This window comes from Pteronotus mesoamericanus, unplaced genomic scaffold (assembly GCF_021234165.1).
Source record: "Pteronotus mesoamericanus isolate MK-2021 breed Mesoamerican mustached bat unplaced genomic scaffold, CSHL_Meso_final scaffold_31, whole genome shotgun sequence".
NCBI lineage: Eukaryota > Metazoa > Chordata > Mammalia > Chiroptera > Mormoopidae > Pteronotus > Pteronotus mesoamericanus.
Window position 1 is genome coordinate 5,163,954 of NW_026555312.1, and position 26,791 is coordinate 5,190,744.

Below are 26,791 nucleotides of genomic sequence, written 5' to 3' on the forward strand. Positions count from 1 at the left end.
AACTATCATTATTTGCAGATGACAACAGTGTACATAGAAAACCCTGCAGACTCCAACAAAACCTACTCAACCTAATAAGTGAATTTGGCAAAACAGCAGGATACAAAGTCAATATTCAGAAATCAAAGGCATTTTTGTACACCAGCAATGAAATAGAAGAAGAAGAAATCAGGAAAAATATACCATTTAATATAGCAACAAGAAAAATAAAGTACCTAGGAATAAATTTAACCAAGGGGGTAAAAGACCTGTACGCAGAAAACTATACAACATTGAAGAAAGAAATTAAGGAAGACACAAATAAATGGAAGCATATACCGTGCTCATGGATTGGAAGAATTAATATCATCAAAATGTCCATACTACCCAAAGCAATTTATAGATTCAACGCAATCCCTATTAAGATACCAATGACGTATTTCACAGAAATAGAACAGACATTTCAAAAATTTATATGGAACCATAAACGACCCCGAATAGCCGCAGCAATTTTGAGAAAGAAAAACAAAGTAGGAGGGATCACAATACCGGACATCAAACTCTACTACAAAGCCACTATACTCAAAACAATCTGGTACTGGCACAAGAACAGACTCATAGACCAGAGGAACAGAATTGAAAGCCCAGAAATAAGCCCAGGTCTCTATGGGCATCTAATATTTGACAAAGGGGGCAGAAGCATAAAATGGAGCAATAATAGCCTCTTCAACAAATGCTGTTGGGAGAGCTGGACGGCTACATGCAAAAAATTGAAATTGGATCATCAGCTGACACCATACACAAAAATAAACTCAAGATGGATAAAAGACTTAAATTTAAGTCGCAATACCATAAAAGTCCTAGAGGAGAACATTGGCAGGAAACTCTCAGATATCCCACGCAGCAATTTTTTCACTGATATGTCTCCTAAAGCAAGGGACATAAAGGAAAGAATAAACAAGTGGGACCTCATCAACATAAGAAGCTTCTGCATGGCGAAAGAAAACATCAGCAAAATGAAAAGGGAACCAACCGTATGGGAAAATATATTTGCTAATGATACATCAGATAGAGGTTTGATCTCCAAGATACATAAAGAACTCACTCGACTCCACTCCAAGAAGACAAACGATCCAATCAAAAAATGGGCAAAGGACCTGGGCAGTCGCTTTTCCAAGGAGGAGATACAGAGGGCCCAGAGGCATTTGAAAGGATGCTCAGCATCACTAGCCATCAGAGAAATGCAGATCAAAACTACCATGAGGTACCACCTCACACCGGTCAGAATGGCCATCCTAAACAGATCAACAAACAATGGGTGCTGGCGAGGCTGTGGAGAAAAGGGAACCCTAGTACACTGTTGGTGGGAATGCAGACTGGTGCAGCCACTGTGGAAAGCAGTGTGGAATTTCCTCAAAAGCTGAAAATGGAACTGCCTTTTGATCCAGTGATTCCCCTGCTGGGACTATACCCTAAGAATACCAAAACGCCAATACAAAAGAACCTATGCACCCCAACATTCATAGCAGCACAATTTGCAATAGCCAAGTGTTGGAAGCAACCTAAATGCCCATCAGTAGATAATGATTGGATCAAAAAATGATGGTACATTTACACAATGGAATACTATGCAGCAGAAAGAAAAAGGAACTACTACACTTCATGACAGCATGGATGGTACTAGAGAGCATTATGCTAAGCAAAATAAGCAGGGGGCGAAAGACAAATACCATATGATCCCACCTATAAGCAGAACCTAACCAACAAAACAAAGATGCAAGGAAAATAAGACCAGAAACACTGAAAGAAAAAGAAAGCAACAGAGACAAGAGGGAAGGAGGGAGGGGTGGGTGGGGGAAAAGGAAGGGAAGGGGCAAGTCAAGGAACACATAGCAAGGACTCATGGACAAAGCCAATGTGGGGAAGGATTGAGGGGGGGGGGGAGCAGGGGAAAGTAGTCAGGGGAAGACAGAGACAAATGTATTTAGAAAAATAAATGAATTAATTTTTTAAAAATAGTCAACTTCCAGTCAAAATGGCAGTATAGGCAAACACTGTTCATCTCTTTGTACAACCAAATCAAAATTACAACTAGAAGAGAGAAGAACCATCACTCAGAACCATCAGAAATCGAGTTGAATGGAAGTCTGACAACTATACAATTAAAGAAACCACATCCATCCAGACTGTAGGAGGGGTGCAGACACGGAACAGAGCTGGTCCCACATCCACCTGTGGTGGATAAAAACTCAGGAGGGATATCATGGGAGCAAGAAGTCCCAGTCCTACACCAGGCCCCCACATCCCAGGATTCCATGTCTGGAAGATAAATCCCTACAACATTGGGCTGCAAAAACCAACAGGGAGTGAGTCAGTGGAAGAAACTTCTGGAGCCCCAAGGAGTTCCTCCTAAAGAACCCACACACAGACTCATCTACCCACTCCTTTCTGAGCTCCAGCACTGGGGTAGCAGCTTCAAAGGCACAGGTGGAATATGGGGAGAAACTGAAGAATCTGGCCTCAAGACAAGCAGAAGCCTTTGTCTCTTTTCTAAACCCTCCATAACAGAGCTGGCAAGCTGGTGCCATATCTGAGACTCCATCAACCTGGCTAACACTGACCTCCACTTGGAGATCCCCAGATTCTGACCCACTCAACTTACAGGCCCACCCAAGCTGCTTTTCGACATGAATGGATGGTCTTGGCTCATGATGCACAACTTCTTAAATCTTCTCAAACGAGCAAGAGCTGGCCTCAGTGAGCCCCAGGCCCACCACTAGGCAGCCAGCCTAGATCCACAGGCTGGTTTCTCCTGGGAATCTGAAAGCCCAGCACAAGTAGCAGCCATCTCAGATTGCTTTACAGCTCAGGCAGGGTGCCCCAGGCAAAAGACAGGTTTGGGCTGATCTTGGTCCACACCATCCTGGAAACCCCAGGGCCTGCGTGCCCGGTGGACAGCTACAGACCATGTTGGAGCACCAGCACACTGCCCCTGTACAGCTGATCCTCCACTGAGGGCGGAGGTTACAACCTATCCTTGCAACTGACTGGCCTGGGTAAATCACTCCCATTGACCTACCAACAGCAATCAATGCTCAACTACCAAGAGGTGGGTGTACTCAGCCCACACAAAGGGCACATCTCAAGTATCCAGCCTGGGTGATAGGGGAGGCTATGCCACTGGACCCTAAAGGATTAGGCCATGCTACCAAGACACAGAGTCAAAGCATCTCTACCTAATACATAGAAACAAATACAGGGTGATAAAAGGAGGAGACAAAGAAACATGGCCCAAATGAAAGGACAGATCAAAACTCCAAAAAAGGTGAAAGAAATGGAGATAAGCAATCTATTAGAGGCAGAGTTCAAAACACTGGTTATCAGGACACTCAAGGAACTTAGGCCCTCAAGAGCATAAAAAAGATCCAGTCAGAAACAAAAGATACACTAATTGAAATAAAGAACTATTTACAGGGAAACAACAGGAGAGTGGATGAAGCTGAGAATAAAATCAATGATTTGGAACGTAAGAAAGCAAAAAACAACCAATCAGAGACAACTTCAAGTGCTCCAACATTCACTTCATAGGGGGTGCCTGAAGGAGAAGAGAAAGAGCAAGAAACTGGAAATCTATTTGAAAAAATCGTGAAGGAAAAGTTCTCTAATTTGGTGAAGGAAATAGGCATGCAAGATCAGGAAACACAGAGTCCCAAGCAAGATGGAAACAAAAAGGCCCACTCTAAGACATATCATAATTAAAATGACAAAGGTTAAAAATAAAGAAAGAATCTTAAAAGTCGCAAGAGAAAAGAAGTTACCTACAGGGGAGCTCCCATAAGACCGACAGCTGATTCCTCAAAAGAAACTGCAGGCTAGAAGGGTTTGGTAAGAAATACTGAAAGTCATGAAAGGCAGGGGTCTACAGCCAAGATTGCTCTATACAGCAAAGCTATCATTCAGAATTGAAGGGCAGATAACAAGCTTCCCAGACATGAAAAACTAAAGGAATTCATCATCGCCAAACCATTATTATATGAAGTGTTAAAGGGACTTATTTAAGGAAAAAATGATCAAAGCTATGAACAATAAAATGGCAATAAATACATATATATCAACAATTGACTCTAAAAAAACAAACTTAGCAAACAAGAACAGGGGCAGAATCATGGATACAGAGAGCATTTTGAGGGTTGCTAGATGGGAGGAAGGTGTAGGGAAAGGGGTGAAGATGTGATGGGATTAAATAGGTAGTTACAGAATAACCACGGGAATATAAGATACAGTATAGGAGTAGCCGAAGACCTTATACTTGTGACCCATGGACATGAACAATGGCAGGCGTTTGCCTGAGGGAGTGGGGGGGGGGGGCGCTGAGTGGATGGGGGCAACGGGGGAAAAAAATCACAACTGTAACAGCATAATCAATAATAATTTTCTTAAAAGAGTTAATGTCATCCCTGACATTGGTTATTTCTCCTCTCTTCAGTCAGTCTAGACAGAGGTTTATCAACTTTATTAATCATTTCAAAGAACCAGCTTTTCGGGAGGTTGCTCTGTATTTGTTTTGTACTGTTTTAATTTCATTGATTTCTACTCTATTACTTCTTTCTTCTACTTGTTTTAGGTTCAATTTGCTCTTATATGTCTAGTTTCTTAAGGCAGAATCTTAGTTCATGGGTTTGAAACTTATTTCCTTTCCTAATATAAGCACATTCAATACTATATCCATACTGATTTTCCTCCTATTTGTTTCATCAATTACTGAGAAAGGCATATTAATGGTCCACTTCACTTTTCACTTCTATCAGTTTAGCTTCATGCTGTATGTTTGGAGACATAAATTCCTAAATACATACAGTCCTAAATAAGACTGTTATGTGTTCTTGTCACAAAATGTCCCTTTACACCTGAAACTATCTTTTGTTCTGAAGTCTACCTTATATGACATGAATATATAAACTCCAGTTTTCTTTTGTTTAGTGTTTGCATGGCGTATCTTTTTCATCTTTCTACATTTTTCTTCCCAGTATAATTAGTACATTGTGCCCAACAGTTGTAGGCAGACCACCTTGATCCTTCACTCCTGGAAATTCACTGGGAGGTGGAGATCACCCTCATTAGCTATAATACTATGCTATCCTCATTTTCAATATCCATGTAACAATCTACTTGTCTTCTGTTACTCTTTAACTTTTATAACTGAGGCTACCTCAGGTTCACTGATTCTGTGAACAACCTTATTTCTAGGTAAATGAACATTAAAAAAAACAAAAAACCCCACATCTGCTCTACTCCGACACATTAATGGAGCTAGCCTATCCAAACATCGCATCCTCCCACATCATTTAAATTGTAGCTGTTGTTAATAGTCCCATAATCAACACTTCCCAAAACTGTTCTCCCATTAGTCCACTAATCCTGATATTTCAAATTCTTGTATGTCTTAAACCTCTTGCCTTTGGGCTATAGTTCCTTATAGGTCATTGGTCTAACAACTTGTTTTAAGTCACTTCTCCAGTTGCCACCACTGATCTGTGCTTTACTTTTCACTCCTCCTCTAGTCTCAGCGCAAACCACAACTCTGAATAAGACATTCCTAACCCCAGGCCTGAGGGATCTCCTACTCCGCTCAGGTGCATCCTACAAGCGAGCCTACTCTGGTCCTACCCTGACCTTTACTAATGGGTTCCAGCACTGGGATGTTTTATGTTCTCCCTTCTACTACGATCATTCAAACTAAATTTGTTGTTTCCTTGAGTCTTAAACCTTAATTTCTTTAGTCTTTGCTAAAAAGTAACTTACTGAGGCAAATTCAAATGATTTTAAAGTGAACAACAATTCAGTGGCATTAGTATATTCAGAATGTTGACAGCCATCAATTCTGTTTAGTTCTAAAACATTTCCACCAGTCCCATGTATGATCCCTTACATATTAAACCGTTTCTTACCTTTTCCCCACCCCCCCACCCCCACCTTCTGGCAATCACCAACCTGCATTGTCTCTATAGATTTATCTATTCTGGGTATTTCACATAAATGGAATCATACAATATGTGATCTTTAGATCTTTTGTGTCTGCCTTACTTCAAGGTTTTGGAGGTTCACCCATATCACAACATGTATCAGTACTTCACTCCTTTTCATGGCTGCACGGTATTTCATCATGCTTTTTTATCCATTCTTCCATTAATGGACATTTGGGCTGTGTCCATTCTTTTGTGAACGTTACTACAAAGGTACTACATATTTGTTTGAATACTAATTTTCCATTCTTTTGGGTATACATCTAAGAGATGAATTATGGATCATATGTAATTTTATGTGGGTCATATGGTAACTCTATGTTTAACTTTTTGAGGAATCACAAAACTGTTATCCACAGCAGCTGACCCTTTTATATTTCCACTAACAATGTACAAGGGTTCCAATTTCTCTACCAATTTGCCAACACTTATTTTCTGTTTGGCTTTTTTTAATTAGGGCCATGTTAGTAAATGTGAATTGGCACCTCATTGTGGTTGATATGCATTTCCCTAAAGACGAAATATGTTGGGTGCCCTCATGCTTTTTGTCCACTTGTATATCTTCTTTGGTGAAAGGTCTATTCAAGTCCTTTGCTCATTTTTAAATTGGGTTGTTTGTCTTTTTGTTGAGTTGTAAGAGTTCTTTATATATTCTGGATGCTAAATCCTTGTCAAATACATGATTTGCAAATATTTTCTACCATTCTGTAGCCTGCCTTTTCATTTTCTTGATAATGTCCTTTAATGGCAAAAGGTTTTAATTTTGATGAAGTCTAATTTAACCATTTTTTCCCTTCATTGCTCACGCTTTGGCTGTCAGAGCTCACATCTAAGAATCCATTGTCAACACCGACTTCATGAAGATTTACACCCATGTGTTCTTTTAAGGGTTTTTTTGTTTTGTTTTTGTGTTAAAACCATAAAATCTCTGTTTAGATCACTGTTCATTTTGAGTTTATTTTCATATACAATGTGTAGTAGAAGTACAAGTTCATTCTTTTGCATGAGGATATCTCGTTTCCCTACCACTATTTGTTAGAGTATTCTTTCTTCATCAAATGGTCTTGACACCCTTATCAAAAAACAATTGGCCTATTATTTATATACCTTTGTATACACAGTTAAATGTGTATATGTCATTTGTCATTATCATACAATGCATTTACATCAAAATTTTTTATGAATTATTTTGCGAAATAAAATTCTTTATTAATTAAAAAAAATCAATTGGCCTCCCTGACTGATGTGGCTCAGTGATTTGGCCATCTTCCCACAAGCCAAAAGGTCACAAGTTTGATTCCTGGTCAGGGCACATGCCTGGGTTGCAGACAAGGTTGCTGGTTGGGGGCAAACAAGAGGCAACTGATCACACATCGATGTTTCCTTCTCTTTCCCCCCTCCCTTCTAGTCTCTCTAAAAAACATATAAATAAATTTAAAATATTTTTAAAAAAATCAAGTGGCCATAAATGTATGGGTTTATTCCTGGACTCTCAATTTCTATTCTATAGGTCTTTTTTTTTATTCTATATGTCTATTCTATCCTATATGTCTGAATAAATGGATCATATATAAAACTAGCAAAGTCTATATGTCTATCATCAAACTATCAGTTTTGATTACTCTAGCTTTGAAGTAAGTTTTAAAATCAGGAAGTGTGAGTCCCCCAACGGCATTCTTTTTCAAGATTATTTTCAACACTGAGAACTCCTTGAAATTCCACTTCTGCAGAACACTGTTGAATTTTGATAGGGCTGACAAAATCGAATCTGTAGATCATATTGGATAGTGCTGACATGTTAACACTACTAAGTCTTCCAATCTGTGAGTGTGGGATAGCTTTCCATTTATTTATGTCTTGTTTAATTTCTTTCAACATGATGATGTTGAATATTCTTTCAGTTTTGATGATGAATGAATCAATCATCAATATATACTTTTCAGTGTATAGGTCTTTCATCTTAAATTAGTTCAAGGTACTTTATTCTTTTAGATGCTACCGTGAATGGAACTGTTTTCTTAATTTTCTTTTCCAATTGTTCATTGCTACTACATCTTTTTACTTTTAACCTACCAAAGTCTTTGTATATAAAATGAGCTTCTTATAGACAGGTCTTGTCTTTAAAAAAAAAAAATTATTTATTTTTAGAGAGGGGAAGGGAAGGGGAAAGAGAGGATGAGAAATACTGATGTGAGAGAGCAACATCGATCAGTTACCTCTCATATGTACCCTGATTGGGGGACTTTGTCTGAAACCCAGGCATCTGCCCTGACTGGGAACTGAACTGGTGACCTTTCACTCTGTAGGATGATACACAACCCATTGCACCAAAGCAACCAGGGAAGGTGTTTTTTTTTTTAAATCATATCTTTTAATTGGTATGTTTAGAATACTTGCATTTAATGTAACAATTGATATAGTTGAATTAAAACCTATAATCTTGCAAGTTTTCTATTTGATTTATTCATTGTTCCTTTTTTCTTTATTTTCTGCCTGGTTAAATGGTTATTTTTAAGTGACTCCATTTTACCTCTGCTATTTGCTATTTATTTAGACATCTTTTTAAAACAATTTTTTAAAGTTTCCCTAGAGTTATTTTCTAATATCCTTCAAAAGCAATCATATTTCTATGATCATTTTGTAAAGTCCATGAATATGTACTTTGCTTTAAAATTGGAAATTTTACTAAGGCTCTGTTACTTTTACCTATTTTGTGCATCTCTGCTTTATATATGTTTTACAGTTTATTCTAAAGGAGAATGTCTGCTTAGTAAGAAAAAACTGGAAACAAAATTGCAGTAGGAATTTGCTTTCTTCTCAGTATATCTTAGCTTCACACTGCGGGTCTATCTTGTCCTTGGGAGAAAAACACAAAGACTCTTTTTGTTACACTTAATTTCCAAAAGCTTCAGTTTATTCTGGCTGTTTTTGTTTACCCACTTAACTTTTTCAGTATAAACTAACATTCTATATTTTTTATACATTATCTACATATTTGGATATGTACATAGCCAATGTTGGAAATCCATTGTTGGAAAACAATGGAAAAAGACTAATAATTCATGATTCTAATATATATGGCTGTAACTTATGCTTAATGCAAATATAATACTTATTATCTATCCTTATAACAAAATCACATTGCACTGATAACTCAGTTCAGCTTAATTGCTTACATTACCCCCAAATTTGCTTTTTCTATTTTTATACTTCTATATTATTGACATTTCATACAAAGGCAGAGTAAAATATTTGAGTTCCTATCTTTCAAATATTCTTTACTACTCTCCTATTCATTTTTCTTAACCATCTTAAAAAATATAATAGAAAATAATTAATTGATTTTTTTCAACTTTGATTTTTTTTTTCTTTTCATTTCTAGTTTTCCAGATGATGCTGTTTCTTAATTTTATGGAATAAAAGTAATGTCCACTTTGAAATCATTCTGTTTGCTTCTCAATCTGTACAGAGTTGTAGGTTTAACAACTTTTTCCTGCCTACCCTGTTACAATCTAACTCCTTCCTACTTGAAAACCAAAAACTGAAACAAGAAATACCTTTTCAAATATTTAAAGGTGACTTTTCTTTTTAGCACTCATATTCTTGATTAAGATCACAATAGTCTGAATTTGCCAATGGAAAACAGTATCTACATGGCAAAAGACACCTCAGGATAGCTGTACAATAAGTATTTGTTCAGTACCCTACGTTAGGTAACATAACTTTTGTAAGTTCATTCTTTTGCATTTTAACAACTTCTCTACTTTTGAAAAAAATGTAAGCATATACCTTAATCCATAATTTAATGTTTTAAGGTAGGAAGTTAAGCCTATAGTATTTCATAAGACATAAATCATCACATATCCAAAGTTTTAAATGAGATAATTACATATATACTACATTGGATAATATTTCGTCAGCACCATTAACAAAAACTAGCTGAAGTTATGATTTAAAAATTACCCGTGGAAAAATACCTATTATGAAATAGATTTCTAAAACCTGAAAAGCAGGACTGACATACATCGCTTATTTTCTATGACTGAGAACATAATGAAACTATATAGACAGAAAAAAATATTAGAAGGGGGAGTCTTTAGGCCACAATAAGACTACTAAGTATTATGGAACATAAATATGATTAAGAATTTAATTAAAATAGAAAACAAAATTATTTATAAAAAGAGCACAGAAGTTGTGCTTTATAAAAAGGTTTAAAGGAAAGGGGATGAGAAAGGTGAGAGAAAGTACTACCAGACTCCTTACCCATTGCTGTTGGTGCTGGAGCTTCCTGATGGTATTCTCAGCCTGCTCCAGTTTAGCACTGGCCTCATCACTCTGCTGTTTGATGGTGGCCAGTTCCCGTTTTATGAGGTAGTTTTCCTCAGCCTCCTGGGCTCTTGTCACTTGTCCCTTAGGACATAATTTTTGTGTGTGTAAAGCAACTTAGGATAGAGTCAAGAAAGACTGCCTTTGTGAGGTTTAGTTATTTACTTTCTCCTATTTTTAAAAAATCACCTCAGAGAGCAGAACAGCCTAAGCAATTGTTAGCCAGCAGCTCATTATTGCTCCATAAATTTGGGGGAACTAAATGAAAAATTCATCTGACAAGAACAATTCTTCTTTTAGTCAATAAAAATTCAATTCATGCAATATTGTTGAATTGTACATGCAAAACTAAAATTTCAATGAATAAGTAGTTAATTTCACAGAATCCACCGATTGCCATTCTGCAATACTTTAAAATAAGGTTAGCTTTAAAACGTGCAAAAGGTGCTAATTTTAATCAGCCACAATAACACCCTGTTATCAAAAATAAATTTACACCCATATATACCACCCAAAAAATTATTTCTGGGAAAATGCATGTAAAATTGCATGCATTAAAATACAAATTTCTACATTTAAGACTTTTCTTAGAAGTTAGAGAAAATGCTTAAAAAAAAAAAAACTATACCTGTATCAATCTATCTGCCAAGGAAGCACTTTCCTACAAAAGGAAAAATTCAGATAGAAATGTAAGAGAAAGAAATAAAATAAAGATGGTAAAATTAGGAATAAAAAGAAACAAAGCATACCCAAATTCCACCTACTTTTCATGTAATTAAAAAGACATGTAGATTTTAAAACTATTTTTACTAAATGTGTTTTTATTCTTAAACCTTGAAGAAATATATATATATATTAAAATAAGAATAGACTGTAGAAAATCACGTCCTTCTAGAAAAGACAAACATAAATTCAAGGAGGTTTTTTATTATTTGGGACAAGCAAATATCTTCTTTGTTAAGACCAGTTTTAAATCTTTATTTTTAGGGTCAACCATGTTGTCCAACTGCTTACCGGTATATGAAAGGGAGAAGGAATTTGAGTAAGCAATTCCACTTACAAAGTATGACAGTAATTTTTGCAAACCCCAACTTCCAAAGACATAAAGCAAGAAAAATATTACAAATGAAACTAATTAGCTCAACCTTCATACTCTCTAGCAAAACTAAGTAAACTTTTCATTGAAGATTTAATGGATACATATGTATTTACAGAATTCTAAGTGCTAAAGGACACGAGTAGACTATCCAAGCCAGTAAAAAAGGTACTTAGTCTTTAGGATCAAAATCCAAGCTTAACACTTTCTTAACAGCACCTTTATCATTCTGAAAGTTCAATGAAATAGAAATGCTTTCTCTGTGAAAATGTCTCATTTCAAAGATCAAAGACCACCTAAGAAGATGTGTAAATGTAAACTTAGTATTTAGTGAAAAAAGTATATAATTAAAACAATAAAAACAATTAAGCCCAACCTTTTTGCACAGTCACCAAAAAAGTAGAATTATCATCAAATCAATTTTAATAAGATGAAGGAAAATCAGGAAAACTATTTTGGACTTAATATAATAAACCTGTAACTATTATACAACAAAAATAGACATGTAGTAAGCATTCTGGTCCTTGTGTAGCACTATTTCACATAAAACCATCAATACTTTTAATCAAAAGACAAATATGCAAACTATCCATTTTTTATTTATTGCTTTCTTGAATATGCATCTATAGGTTTTCAGGGAAGATTTTAACATACTTTCTCTCATATTTAATTAAATCTTTTTTTAAATTAAATCCAAAACACCAAGAGACTTTGTAAATTCAGATGTTTTTCTTAAAATAAACAAAACTCTTATACTATACTTTTATTACTCAATACATTCTTATAGCATCAGAAACAAGACTATAAAAGACATTATATCAAAAGCATAATATAAGAAAGAGTGCAATATTTCTACATTTTCCCAGTTGTTTTACAGGAAGCATAGAGGGAGAGGTAACAAGTGGTAGCAAAACAATTTTAAGAACCAAAAGTTTAAGCACAATTCCTCTGTGTTGAAAATCACTTTGGATTTTCCAAAAGATTTTGTTTATTTATTTTTAGAGGGGGGAAGGGAGGGAGAAAGAGAGGGAGAGAAACATTGATAGGTTGCCTCTCACATGCCCTCAACTAGGGACCTGGCCTCAACCCAGGCATGTGTCCTGACCGGGAATCAAACTGGTGACCTTTAGGTTCAAAGGCTGGAGCTCAATCCACTGAGCCACACCAGCAGGGCTCATGTTGAATTTTTATATAAGAAATTAGCCACTTTGACTAAACTTAAAGGAATCCCTAGCTAGGCCTAACACGAATCATTGCCACATTTAATGTGTGGCTAGAAAGGGCAATATTTGAAACTCATCTTTAAAATACTATACAGAATAGATTTTCAAGTAAGTTACCTCTAAAGAACATATATTTTAGAAACTATATGTAGAGATTATAATAATAATAATCTTAGTTAAAACTTTATAGTTCAAGAACTAGTGGTGATCAATTATTACTAATGACAAGTCATTTAGTTAAGTAGTAAGATTAGCAGTCAATACCAGAACTTCAGAGTCACATATGCTATTAGATTTCTTGAGCCTTTATATAAAATAGACCAAAAAAAATTCTGTGTATGCATCAGAAGCTTCCATAAGCAGTCATTTACTTACTTTTTCTAATGTTTCAATGCGCTGCTTTAAAAGTCTATTTTCTGTGCGTAACCTCTGGGGGGAAAAAAGAAAAAAGAAACATACAAACAAGAACAAATAAAGGTTTGTTTGCAAGCATTCCTGAGAATAGTAAAATACCTAAATCGTAGTCCTTAAAAATGTACCACCTTTTATAAATAAGAAAGGAGACTAAGGAATGATTATATTATCATCCATCAAATTCTTAAAGGCTCAGAGTAAGAAATACATGGCAAAGAAACTGACGACATTTATTATTCCACCTGTGACTGAATTTTAAATATATGCTAGAGTACACATAGAAATAATCCCTTTCTTTTCTGTACCTATCACAATGGCTCTTAATATCCCCATTAGATAGAAAAGGGTGTAGTTCATTTATCTCCCAAAAAGCCTATCTGCATAAACAGTATTTAAATGTCTATCAAATAAAGAAATTTGGAATACACATGCTCATAGGATAAATATCAAATTATCAGTTATGAATGAGACCAGGCTCCATTTATAATGCATTATATGTGCCAAGTTGCAAAATTCTTTACATTCTGGAAATATAAAGAATGAGTTGTTTTCCTTGAATGAATTGTTCATCATGAGTTGTTTTAAATGTAGGAAAATTAAAAACTCCAATTAATAGCACTTTTCTCATAGTTCAAAAAGTAAAACCAAATTTTAAAACATCTTCACCTAATTGTTCAATGCCTGACTACCCAAACCTTGTCAAATCGCTGCCATCAAGTATTAAATCTAAAACACCCTACGTTAAAAAAAAATTTTTATGCATACATCCCCTATATAATTTCATATTAATCCCCTATATAAATTACTACTTCATTATAGAATCTGCTAAATGTTATCCTGTTTTGCCATCACTCTAATTTCAAAGTTCCCCTTACCTTTTTGTACGAATTTGTTCCACAATTCAATCCAACCTTCTTTAAACCCTACTTTTCCTCAAAGTTCCTGCTAAAAATGTATTCCTCAGAAAATTCTTGTCAATTCAATCTAGTATTTTGCCAGTAAATACTAAAATATAACAAAGTCTCAGACCAAGAAAATAAACGACTCTATGAATTACTCTATCTTATGGACACAATAAGTGGACCACAAATTAAAATAAATAAATCTTACGAGTTACTACAAAGATACTATGCAAATTAAATTTTCTTGTTCTAGTCACTAAAACATATTTAGATTATCTGAAATGTGTGATCTCAGATTACAAAATAGCATGGTGGTCTACACAAGTAAGCAATAGTTAAATTCTGTTAAAGTCTATGAATCCAAAGCAACAAATGTAATTCTCCAAATGTTCTCAACATATTTCATCAAAATAAATTGTAACTTTCTGTTTATCCTAAAAGATTTAGAAAGTTAAGTTCAACCAGACAATTGAGTGAATAAATTAATGTTACAACAAAATGTTAAAATAATAAAATTAAAAAAAAAATTCACCTGGATTTCCTTCCCATCCCCTTTAAGTTGTCTAAATTCTGCTATAAATAAAAATCTAAATTGATTTTTCCTCGAACATCTACCCCAATGTCTTAATAATTTTTAAAGAAATCAATTCCTCATTTGTGTGTGATATATACTTCATAATGAACTGATAACTATAACAGACTTTATCAGTTTAAGTAAAGACTATTTCAGGATTACCTATTAAATTTCAAATGTTTGTCTTCTTCTTGGACTAGTATCACAACTTTCAGTAATTACATAGCTTTGTAATGCCTTTAATATCTGGTAGAGCTAATTTACCCCACTATTATATTGTTTTGTTTATCCTCCCCAAGCCTTAACTATTAGTGTATTAAAATTAGTAAAGAGACTAGACTGGGTTTTAAAGCTAGGAAGATTTAGTTTCAAATCCTCATTCTTCAATTAACGCCTGTGCATGTCATTCAATGTCTTAGATTCTCCATTTCCTCATCTAGAAAATTAGAGTAATAACACCTACAATGATATTACAAGAATTAAAGGAAATAGCACTGTGCTTAACAGAGATCAAACACTTGGTTAGTGATATAAGCATTGCTCATATTTTTAAAGTTAGGCATGAATATTATTTTATTACTTTTGTCTATTTTTACAATTATTCTTTAGATTTTTTTATTTCTCTGGAATATTGCAAGGAATTAAATTTGGGTCTGTTAATGTGTATTTTGTGGGAAAATTCGTGTGTTTATACAACATATAATTATTTTTGTCTTTACCTTTTATTCATCTTTTTAAAATTCCTATATGCAAAGTTTTTCTTCCTACTTTTCATTAATGTTATTCCAGGATATGCTTTTATTTTTACTTTAAATGAAACATCTTCAAAGATATTTTTGAAATGTCTATTGCTGATACATAGGAAAGTTATCACTAAAATGTATCACTTGCCTGATTTCTCACAAATTTTTGAGCATCCTTCTTTTTAATCACAGTTTTTGGAACTAATTAAAAGAATATTTTCTAAACTTTTAAGTTAAAACCATGAAGAGAAATACCAGTAAACATGTATACTTAAAAAAAAAAAAAAAGACTTTTTGACCACCAAGTTAGAAAAGAAAAACTGAGACTGAAAATGAGAGCAAGAATGAAATACCTAATGTTAGCAAAGTATTAGTGACATAGAAACTCTCTGCTAAGAAGGATATACTCTGGAAAAATCTTTAGGAAATTCACTTAGTACCTATCAGACATCTTAAAAATACTAATGTCCTACAATTCAATAGTTCCACCTTTTACAACTGGCTATGGAAATTCAAGGTGCCAAAACTGTTTATACAATACGCTAACTATAAACATATTTTTAATAATGAAAAAAGTGAGAAACAAATATCCCACAGTAGGAAAATTCTGGTTCCAGACAACCCACTTGTCAGCCATCATCTCCTATTCTTTTCAAAGTACTTAGTTTATGACAGAGCCCAAGTTCAACAATCCTCCTTCTCATAGGGACAATCCAGTGATCTTATCAACTTTTCATTGTTCCTTACTCCCTGTTGTCCTCTCTTCCCTCTTTACAAAGCTTAAGTCCCAACCATTATAGACTTTCTCATGCTTTTACCCCACCTACCGCACCTCTTTCTTAGTAGTTACTGTACTTGCATGATGAAACCACAACTCTGGGTCAACATACTGATAACTCTGTCTCTGCACCTATACTGGTAAATATGACTAAATAAAAACCATGATGCTTATTTAAATTAACAATCACTAAATTCATTTGGACTCTTAATGCTTTCCTAGCAATATATGTACTTAGTCCATTCCTTCTCCCCCTCTCTTAGATCACTATTTCAACTTACTCCTCTTTCTTCAAACCAGCAATTCTCTCACCCACTATCAGATGATAATCTTGCTTAGTATTTCATTGAAAACATTAAAGCAGTCAGAAGAGAACTTCACAAGTTCCCACAACCACATCCTACATTTTACCAGCGTTTTTGCCCACAGGGTCTGGCACAAATACCGCCCCCCTTTTTTTTAATCACAAAATCTTTTATTACAAAATCATAAGCATGTGATTCTGTAACATAACAATATCACACGCAACCACGCCATACGGCATTTTAGAGGACATGTTCAAATTACAACTATAAATTATTACACCCATATTATTACCCTACCAACCAATCTATGTTTCTCTCTTACATCCATGTCCCCCTCTCTCTCCCCTCCCCCTCCTCTCATCAATAAACATCCTCAGATGAGGGTTAAAAAAAAAAAAACTGCCCTGGCCAGTGTAGCTCAGTTGGTTAGGCGTCATACTGCAGACTGAAAGGTTGTAGCCTCTATTCCCCATCCGGGCACATGCCTGGGCTGCAGTTCGGTTACTGGTCAGGCTGTGTGCAGGAGGCAACTGATTGATGTTTCTCTCCCTCTCTTCCTCCCTCCTTTCCCTTCTCTCTAAACTCAATCAATCAATAAATCCAAAAAATAAAAAATAAAAAACAGCCCTGGCTGGTGTGGCTCAGTGGATTGAGCCCTGGCCTATGAATCAAAGGGTCGCTGGTTCAATTCCCAGTCCGGGCAAATGCGTGAGTTGCAGGCCAGGTCCCCAATGCGGGGCGCGTAAGAGGCAACCACACATTGATGCTTCTCTCCTTCTCTTTCTCCCACCCTTCCCCTCTGTCTAAAAATAAAATCTTAAAAAAAAAAACTACATGTTTATTTACATCTTAAAAAAAGAAAAAGAAAAACTCAACATAACTACCTTCTACTCTTTTCTCTGGACTTCGAGGACACTATGCCTCCCTGGTGTTTCCCTGCTTTGCTGCTTTGTCCTCATCTTCCTAACATTTAAATGTTAGAAGGGCTCACTTACTCTAAGGCTCAGTTCTTGAACCCTCTTCTCTCTTTTATCTGCTTAAGAATTTCTGGCCTTTACAGGGGGTATAAATAAAAGTTTAAGGTACATATAGGAATTTATATAACCTTTAAATTGAAAATTTACCTGTTTCTCTGGAGAGAAGTTAAAAACTGTAACCTTTGCTTAGTGATAATGAGATTCCCCAGGTAATCTCATTCACTTTCATGGTTTTAACACCATCATTGTGTCAATACTGCCAATTTTATATTTACATTGAGTCTTTCTTTTTTTTAACTCAAATTCCAAATACTCAAGGAGCTACTCAAACATCTCCTAGGCACCTCATCCCTAAAAAATATGCAAAATTAGGCCCCCGTCATTCCTTCCTAAACCAGATTCTCCTGTAGTTCTCACCATCTCAGGTAATAGGAACTCCATTTTTCTAATTGCTCAGATAAAAATGCTTGATTCCTGTCCCTCTCATATCTCCACATTAAATCTGTCAGCTTTACCTTTAAAATCTTTTTAGAGTCCAATCACTTCTTACCACCTCAGTCCAAGCTGCCATCATCTCTTGCCTGTACTACTTCATCAGCCTTTTTCTTAGTCTCCTTACTTCTCTGTTCTTCCCCCTGACAACCTGCTCTCAGCGCAGGAGCCAGGAAGATTCACTGAACACTTAAGTCTAATCTTTTGCTTCTCTATTAAAACCCCCAATTGCTCACCAGAGCAAAAAAAGCCAAAATCTTCACATGGTCAACAACACCCTAAACTATCTGCAATGTGCAGTATCTTACCTCCTATCACTTTTCTCATTCATGTTCTTCCATCCACCATAGCCTCCTTGCTATTCCTTGCCAGGCACACTCCTGACCAGATTCTGCTCTCCTTCCAGGTATCTATTTATCTAGCTCACAAGTAGCCTGGTCAGTTTCTCCAAATTTTCAATTCAAACACTACCATTTTATTTTCCCTCCCTTATGGAATATTGTTCTACTTAACACATTATCTAAAATACTGTACATTTTACTTTTCTGTTTATTGCCTGACTTCTGTACTACATTGTAAACTCCATGAGGATAGGAACTGGTTTGTTTCAGAAACACATCTCAAGTATCTAGAACAAAACTTGGACATGTAAGTAGACACTATAAATATGTTCAATGAATGACAGTAAATAAAATATGCTATTGCACCCCCACTAGATATCATTATTCAGTCATTAGTTTTTTAATGAAAAGTTCATAATACCATAGTAAAACAGGTATGCAAATCCTTCTTACATTACCAATACATTAAACTCTCTTGGAAAGCAGTACAGTGTATATACACTGAAGAGCCTATATGGGCCTTAAAATAACACAAATCAGAATTCAAATTCTTGACTTTTCCATTTTCTAGCAATGTGACCACTAGCATATTATTTGAACTGACAGTTCGTTTTTTTCATGAAAAGATGGGGATAAGAAACTTTTTAAAATACCATTCTAAGAATAAATGTAGGTAATGCATGCAGATGACCCTTCATATATTAAGTGCTGAATAAGTGTGATTGTCAATACTATTACCTCACATTGCTAAAAATAATTACTGAGTGATTTAGGTATTTGTCATGATTTCTTTTTTCAATGCCAGGCAAAGGATACACAAGTGTTTTTATACTGTTTTCTGTTTTTCAACATACCTGGAATATTTAATTTTAGAAATATAAAAAAAATAATTTCTGAATAAAAATAAGTCAGAATTTCTAACAACTCCTATTTGCAGGGCTTTTGACCTCTATGCCCCAAAGAATAAATTTAAATATAGATATTAGATTATCACTTAATATGTTTGTCTTAAAATGGGGGACGAAGAGTTTTCTTTTTAAAGGATTTGTGGGTTACACTAATATAAGTTAGAATTTTAATATTTCATACCTCCTCCCTGTCAGGTGGAACAACAACAGATTGGAAGAAGATACTGATAAAGATGTTTCTATTAACATCTAATTTCACACAGTAATATGTAAGATTCTCCGTATGAAAGCATTATTATAAAAATTTCCTATATATAGCACTTTCAGAGAAAGGGTAGAAAATACTTAAAAGTCACATCATGATCAGGGAGGTGATCGGAGATATAACTCTTAAAATAAAAGGTAACCAACTCAAGGTCTTAGAATTTTAATTACAGTAAAAACAGTGGAAACTTTAAACATACTATATAATATCAAAGGCTGATTTTTTTTACTTCCATATCAAAACATCAAATAATTTGATGATCATACTATGTGCTATGTGCTTGTGTAAAGAACAGTACAATACTCTGCCCCTGATATTTTTGAGAAGAATCAAGGCAAGAAAGTATTAATTTAACAAAATTCATTCCTTCATAAAAAGGACCTTTATTGGAAGGAAAAACACTGGGTAAGAAAGCGGCACATCCCATTTTAGAGAAAGGCTCAAAAAATACCTGGCTAATTAATTTTAAGTAATGCAATCATTTGATAATAACAGATGCTATAAACAAGGTGATCATCTGATTATGACTGAGATTGAGTTGCGAGGTCCAAGTCTAAAACCACACATACCCAAACTTAAAGTGAAAAAAAGTGCAGTTGCATAGAAATTGTTTGGCTTTGTCTTTTGGCGGTGGTGGTGGCGGGGAGGGGAGGGGAGCAGGAGGAGTAAAAAAAAGAGATGGATATGGTACAAGAGTGAAAAAGAACTACAGGGAAACAAGATATTATAAAAGGAATAGACTACCTTTGATATCAGCATACTTTCTTTACCTGACATGTTCCACTAATATTTTTAACTTTCTTTTTTCTCTATAAATAACTATGCCGTCTGTTTTTTGCCTAAGACACATGGAGCTGGCAAGCAAAAGTATTTTGTGAGTTAACTGAACTAAAACTTCTCCCCTCCAAAAGTTTTTGGAAAAAAGACTGCAAATATAGGCTAAAATCTGCTAAAGACCTTTTCGAAAAGACCTTTTGTTATTCCTACATTCATGTTACTTAATTTTATAAAAAAAAAACTTCTTCAAGAGCAAGAATTTTTCATAGAACTCAGGTTTTTGTTTTTGTTTTTGTTTTGGCTTTTGTTTTCTCCAATAACATAGCATGGTGAAAGGAACAGGATGGCTTCCCCATCCTCAGATTCTTGATTTGCAGTTCCGAATATTCCTGGTATGCGATAACCCATACTCTCTCCCCACTCATCAGGATGACGTACTTTTTACTTTCAGTAGGTTGAAGTGGAGGGTATGATTTAATGTTACCCTTACTCATGGTACCTAAAAGAAAAGCAAATGGTAGAGCAGCAGTTGGGTGACAGAATTTTAAAAAGGAGGGAAAATATCCACAGGGATCTATCTATCTTACTTTCCCTCTCTTTCTTTCTGAAAAACGTAGAAGTATCTATTTCCAATTGATAGGAATAGGAGACAAAATGAAAATAAAACATCTAGAGGAGGAGACAGAGTTGATGAGAGGTCACATAGAAAAACAGGGGAGATCAGACAGACACACCCAAACACAGAATTTTAAAAAAAAGAAGTTCTAAAAAAATATTGTTTTATTTTTCTTTCTTTTTTGAGGGGAAGCAGATTAACAGGTAAGAAATTGGATCAGCCGGTCACTGAGTTCCTTCACTAACTCATGCTCCTACTCATCACTCCCATCCTAAAATATCTGCATTAAAGCTAATACAACTTTCCTTAACTCCCAGGACAAACAATGCCAAAGATCCTCAACTTAAGAATTTCTGGCCTTACAGGGGTTATAAATAAGAATTTTAAGGTATAGGAATTTGTATGTCTTTTAAATTGAAAATCTGTTTCTCTGGAGATTAGTTCAGAAATATAACCTTTGCTTAGTGATGAAATAATTGAATCCAAAGTTTCCTGCATCTCTAAAGCAGCCATAATTAGTTATAGTGCAATGATTTGCTCTATTTGGTCTACCTAAGACTATACGGCTGTTAGTCTCAGCATGCTATACATGATCTTTTCTACAACATTTAAAAATATGTTTAAGTGGAATAATTATCTTCCCCATAGAAGTATTTTCTCCTGATGAACCACCAACATATCTAGGAAAAAAGAAGAGCTCCTCTCTTTTATACTAGAATGAAAACCACTCTGGTCACATTATTCTGGTTTCTGAAATATTTATTTTTACCTATAATTAGTGGGAGGGCAAGTAAATTTATCCATAAATAAGTACAAACATCATTGCTAAATGTGCTATAAATAGGTAACAAAATATCAACATAACCTGACATCTATTGCCAAATACTGACTTCAATCAATGTATGTACAGCACTTTTAAAAGTCCTGAGGTGCTTACTTTAATTTCAACTTGCTCTTCCATTTCTTTAGTTTTTATTGTAGTGTATTCTTTTTCAAGCCTAAGAAGAAAAAAAATAAAGGTGTGTTTTCATTCAAAAGTAGTTATTAAATTATAAAATTTAAAACTATATGTTAACACAATATAATTTCATTAAGTTCCCCAACTTATAACTTGAGATATTTGATAAAAGAAAAATCATTCAAGTAGTTACATGAATTATTACCAAAAAAATTACTTCACAAACAATGAAAGCAAATTTTAGAACAGAGATTTTGAATCTTTTTCATCTCATGACACACATAAATTAATTACTAAAATCCTGTGACATATAAAAGTTATTTTTTGCCAATCTGACAAAAATTGGTATAATTTTAAAGTCAATATTCAGAAATCAAACGCATTTTTGTACACCAGCAATGAAATAGAAGAAGAAGAAATCAGGAAAAATATACCATTCGATATAGCAACAAGAAAAATAAAGTACCTAGGAATAAATTTAACCAAGGGGGTAAAAGACCTGTACGCAGAAAACTATACAACATTGAAGAAAGAAATTAAGGAAGACACAAATAAATGGAAGCATATACCGTGCTCATGGATTGGAAGAATTAATATCATCAAAATGTCCATACTACCCAAAGCAATTTATAGATTCAACGCAATCCCTATTAAGATACCAATGACGTATTTCACAGAAATAGAACAGACATTTCAAAAATTTATATGGAACCATAAACGACCCCGAATAGCCGCAGCAATTGTGAGAAAGAAAAACAAAGTAGGAGGGATCACAATACCGGACATTAAACTCCACTACAAAGCCACCATACTGAAAACAATCTGGTACTGGCACAAGAACAGATCCATAGACCAGAGGAACAAAATAGAAAGCCCAGATATAACCCCAGGTCTCTATGGGCATCTAATATTTGACAAAGGGGGCAGAAACATAAAATGGAGCAATAATAATCTCTACAACAAATGCTGTTGGGAGAGCTGGACAGCTACATGCAAAAAATTGAAATTGGATCATCAGCTGACACCATACACAAAAATAAACTCAAGATGGATAAAAGACTTCAATATAAGTCGCAACATCATCAAAGTCCTAGAGGAGAACATTGGCAGGAAGCTCTCAGATATCCCACGCAGCAATTTTTTCACCGATATGTCTCCTAAAGCAAGGAACATAAAGGAAAGAATAAACAAGTGGGACCTCATCAAAATAAGAAGCTTCTGCATGGTTAAAGAAAACATCAGCAAAATGAAAAGGGAGCCAACCATATGGGAAAATATATTTGCTAATGATACATCAGATAGAGGTTTGATCTCCAAGATATATAAAGAACTCACTCGACTCCACTCCAAGAAGACGAATGATCCAATCAAAAAATGGGCAAAGGACCTGGGCAGTCGCTTTTCCAAGGAGGAGATACAGAGGGCCCAGAGGCATTTGAAACGATGCTCAGCATCACTAGCCATCAGAGAAATGCAGATCAAAACTACCATGAGGTACCACCTCACACCGGTCAGAATGGCCATCCTAAACAGATCAACAAACAACGGGTGCTGGCGAGGCTGTGGACAAAAGGGAACCCTAGTACACTGTTGGTGGGAATGCAGACTGGTGCAGCCACTATGGAAAGCAGTGTGGAATTTCCTCAAAAGCTGAAAATGGAACTGCCTTTTGATCCAGTGATTCCCCTGCTGGGACTATACCCTAAGAACACCAAAACGCCAATACAAAAGAACCTATGCACCCCAACATTCATAGCAGCACAATTTACAATAGCCAAGTGTTGGAAGCAACCTAAATGTCCATCAGTAGATGATCGGATCAAAAAATTATGGTACACATACACAATGGAATACTACGCAGCAGAAAGAAAAAAAGAACTACTAAACTTCGAGACAGCATGGATGGAATTAGAGAGCATTATGCTAAGCAAAATAAGCCAGGGGGCGAAAGACAAATACCATATGATCTCACCTATAAGTGGAACCTAACCAACAACACAAAGATGCAAGGAAAATAAGATCCACAACACTGAAAGGAAAAGAAATCAACAGAGATAAGAGGGAAAGGGGGGGTGGGGAAAAGGAAGGGAAGGGGAAAGTCAAGGAACATATAGCAAGGACTCATGGACAAAACCAAAGGGGAAGAGCTGAGGGAGGGAAGGAGGAAGGGGGCAAGGGAAAGTGGTGGGGGGAAGGCAGAGACAAATGTATTTGAAAAAATAAATTAAAAAAAGATTTAAAAGAATATTATAATAAAAAAATTGGTATAATTTTGATTGACTTACAAAAAAATAGTGATTACCTACATTTTTTGCAGCAAAGTGACTTTTTAAGAAATCAAGTGCCTACACTTACATATAAGGATTTCTAATACCAAGAATTATACCTTACTATGAAACGTGACCAACAAGATGCACCTCTATTATATGACCTATGTATTTATGGTTCAAGACAGGGCATTCCCACCAGATGGCTATCAGTGTGTCGGCTGCTGTCATTTTTTTATTTGGTAATCTAAGGGAAAATAGGTCAGTATCCCTGATTAAACAGTCAGGTATTACATGTTTTAAAAATTCTCATGGCACCCTGGTTTGTGTGGTTTGGTGGGTTGAGTGCCAGCCTGCAAACCGAAAGGTCACCAGTTTTATTCTCTATCAGGACACATGTCTGTGTTGTGGGTCAGGTCCCCAGTTAGGGGCGTGCAAGAGGCAACCAACTGGTATTTCTCTCGCACGTTGATGTTTCTCTCCCTCTCTTCTCCTCTCTCTGAAAATAAATTTAAATAATCTTTTTTAAAAATCCTTGTGGCACACCAGTTAAAAATCGCTGCTTTAGAGAGTAAAATATATAAGCCACTGAAGAGAACTAATTTTACAGATTCTATTCAGCCCTAAACTGTCAAAAGAACTACCCATCCTACTCTCCTCAAATTAAAATACATCTTAGAGTTCAAAAAAGAAAAGCTTAACGAAAGACATACCTTACATTCCGAGAAATGCACTGATGCATTAGGCAATTCTGTCATTGTGCAAAAGCTAAGGAGCCATGCAAGCTCTATCTGGAGCACACCCATTCCTTTTCTAGGGCATGAACTTTTAAATTTCTTTCTCCTAAACTCTAAGGGACCCAATGAGACTTGCAACCAGGGGAGCAGCAGGCAACAGCAGCTCTTCCCAGTCTTACCCCCTGGACCTGTCTCCAAGGACCCCTTCTCCTCTGACTTCCCAGTGAGCTAAAAGCAGCCCCACTTTGGCTCACTTCTCTCACTTCTCTCCTATAGCAGCTCCAGGGAGAGCTCTTGTAGCACTGCTTCGGCTCCCTCCTGTTACTTTTTCTACCCTAAGCCCTTCCTCAGTTTCACTGTGTCCAGCTTTAATAAACATATTCTCAGGAAAAAAAAAAGCTTGTAGCCATGAAGAACAAACATAAGATTAAGTCAAACACAAGAGAAAATGATGCAATCAAGAGAAGCAGTATACATAAGATGTATGAGGCTGTTGCAGAGGCGTATGAGGCGTGACATGGCATGCTGTTTTATGGCAAGCTTTTTTTTAAAAAAATAAGTAGAAAGCATACATTCTAAAATAATGAATAAAATAATAGAGCAAATATATGAACCAGTAATATAGTCATTTATTATCATTATCACTTATTATGTACTGTACATAATTTTATGTGCTATACTTTTATAAGACTGGCAGCGCAGTAGGCTTATTTACGCACATACGTGGGTGATACATAGCACTATGACATTACCATGGCTACCACACCACTATGTGATTAGAATTTTTCAGCCCCATCATAATCTTATGGGGCCACCTTCATATATTGTCCGTCGTTGACCAAAAAAAATTACAAAAAAATGACTAGTAAAATTGTCTAACATTTATAATGGGGAAAAAGGGACAACTATTTGTAACAGCATCCCAATTAATAAACATAGAGGAAATAAGGCAAATATGAAAAGCCCTGGCCAGGTAGCTCAGTTGGTTAGAGCATCATCCCTATATGCCATGGTTGCAGGTTTTTGATCTCACATCAGGGAAATTACAAAAAGCAAGCAATGAATACATAAATAAGTGGAATAACAAATCAAGGTCTGCCTCTCTCCCCCCACCATCAATAAATAAAAAATTAAAAAAATAAAAATCATCATTAGAACTTCACAATAGTAACTGCCATAGGCAAGAAAAATCAATGGATTCTAAAATTAATGAATAAAAGTTTAAGCATAGTCTCAAAGTATCTCTTCCCAAATAGTTAGCAATTACAAAGGGAAAAATAGTCAATTTATGGTACAGAATCCTAGCAGGCAACATCTGAGCCAACTGACCAAAGCTATCACCAGTAATCATATTAACATAGGATGTTCTGAAAAGGGCACCACCTCGCTTCAGTGGTATCCTTTCCAGTAATGCATATCCTCAATGTAATCAAGAGAAATCATCAAACAAACCCAAATTTAAGGACATTCTACAAAATAACTCATCAGTTCACTTCAGAAGTATCAAGGTCATAAAAGACAAGAAAAGACTGAAGCACTGTCACCAACTGTAGGAAAGTAAGAAATGACAAACAAATGAGATATACTATTTTTGCAACTCTAATGTAAGTATAAAATTATCTTTTAAAAATTCTTAGGATATACAAAAATTAGTCTCAACGAGGTATTTTTATATCTTGCTCTTGACCAAAAATATCAAGTTTAATGATTCCAAATATTAATACCACCAGGCCCCAAATACTTAGAGCTCCTTTTAAAACTTAAATTCTCCCTCAAAAATAAAAACCTATTATTCTCTACATATACAAAATCTCATTTAGCTCACAGTAATTTTTATTGGGGTAAAATACATAAAACATAAAATTTACCAATTTAACTCTTTTTTGAGTGTAAAGTTCAATAGTATTAAATACATTCATAATGTTCTGCAGCCACTGCCACCAGCAAGTCCATACCACTTTCCATCTTACAAATCTGAACCTCTACTCCACAATACAATAACACCTCATTCTCCCCTTTCCTTAGACCGTGACAACAACCATATTATGTTCTGTGATTCTAACAATATTAAGTACCTCACATGAGTG

General features: G+C 35.3%; 1 protein-coding gene across 4 annotated transcripts in view; it reads right to left on the reverse strand.

The window, feature by feature from the left end:
- The window catches only part of EVI5 (ecotropic viral integration site 5), a 220,943-nt gene that overhangs the window by 115,060 nt on the left and 79,092 nt on the right, over window positions 1-26,791 (reverse strand). For 2 of the 4 annotated variants that reach the window (XM_054592134.1, XM_054592135.1), the window contains exons 10-13: window positions 21,680-21,740; window positions 13,026-13,079; window positions 10,960-10,992; window positions 10,269-10,415 (exon numbers count right to left, since the gene is read on the reverse strand). In XM_054592134.1, coding sequence (XP_054448109.1) covers window positions 10,269-10,415; window positions 10,960-10,992; window positions 13,026-13,079; window positions 21,680-21,740 — 295 coding nt within the window. The remainder of the gene's footprint in view (window positions 1-10,268; window positions 10,416-10,959; window positions 10,993-13,025; window positions 13,080-21,679; window positions 21,741-26,791) is intronic. The other 2 variants (XM_054592136.1, XM_054592137.1) reach the window with 2 other exon arrangements.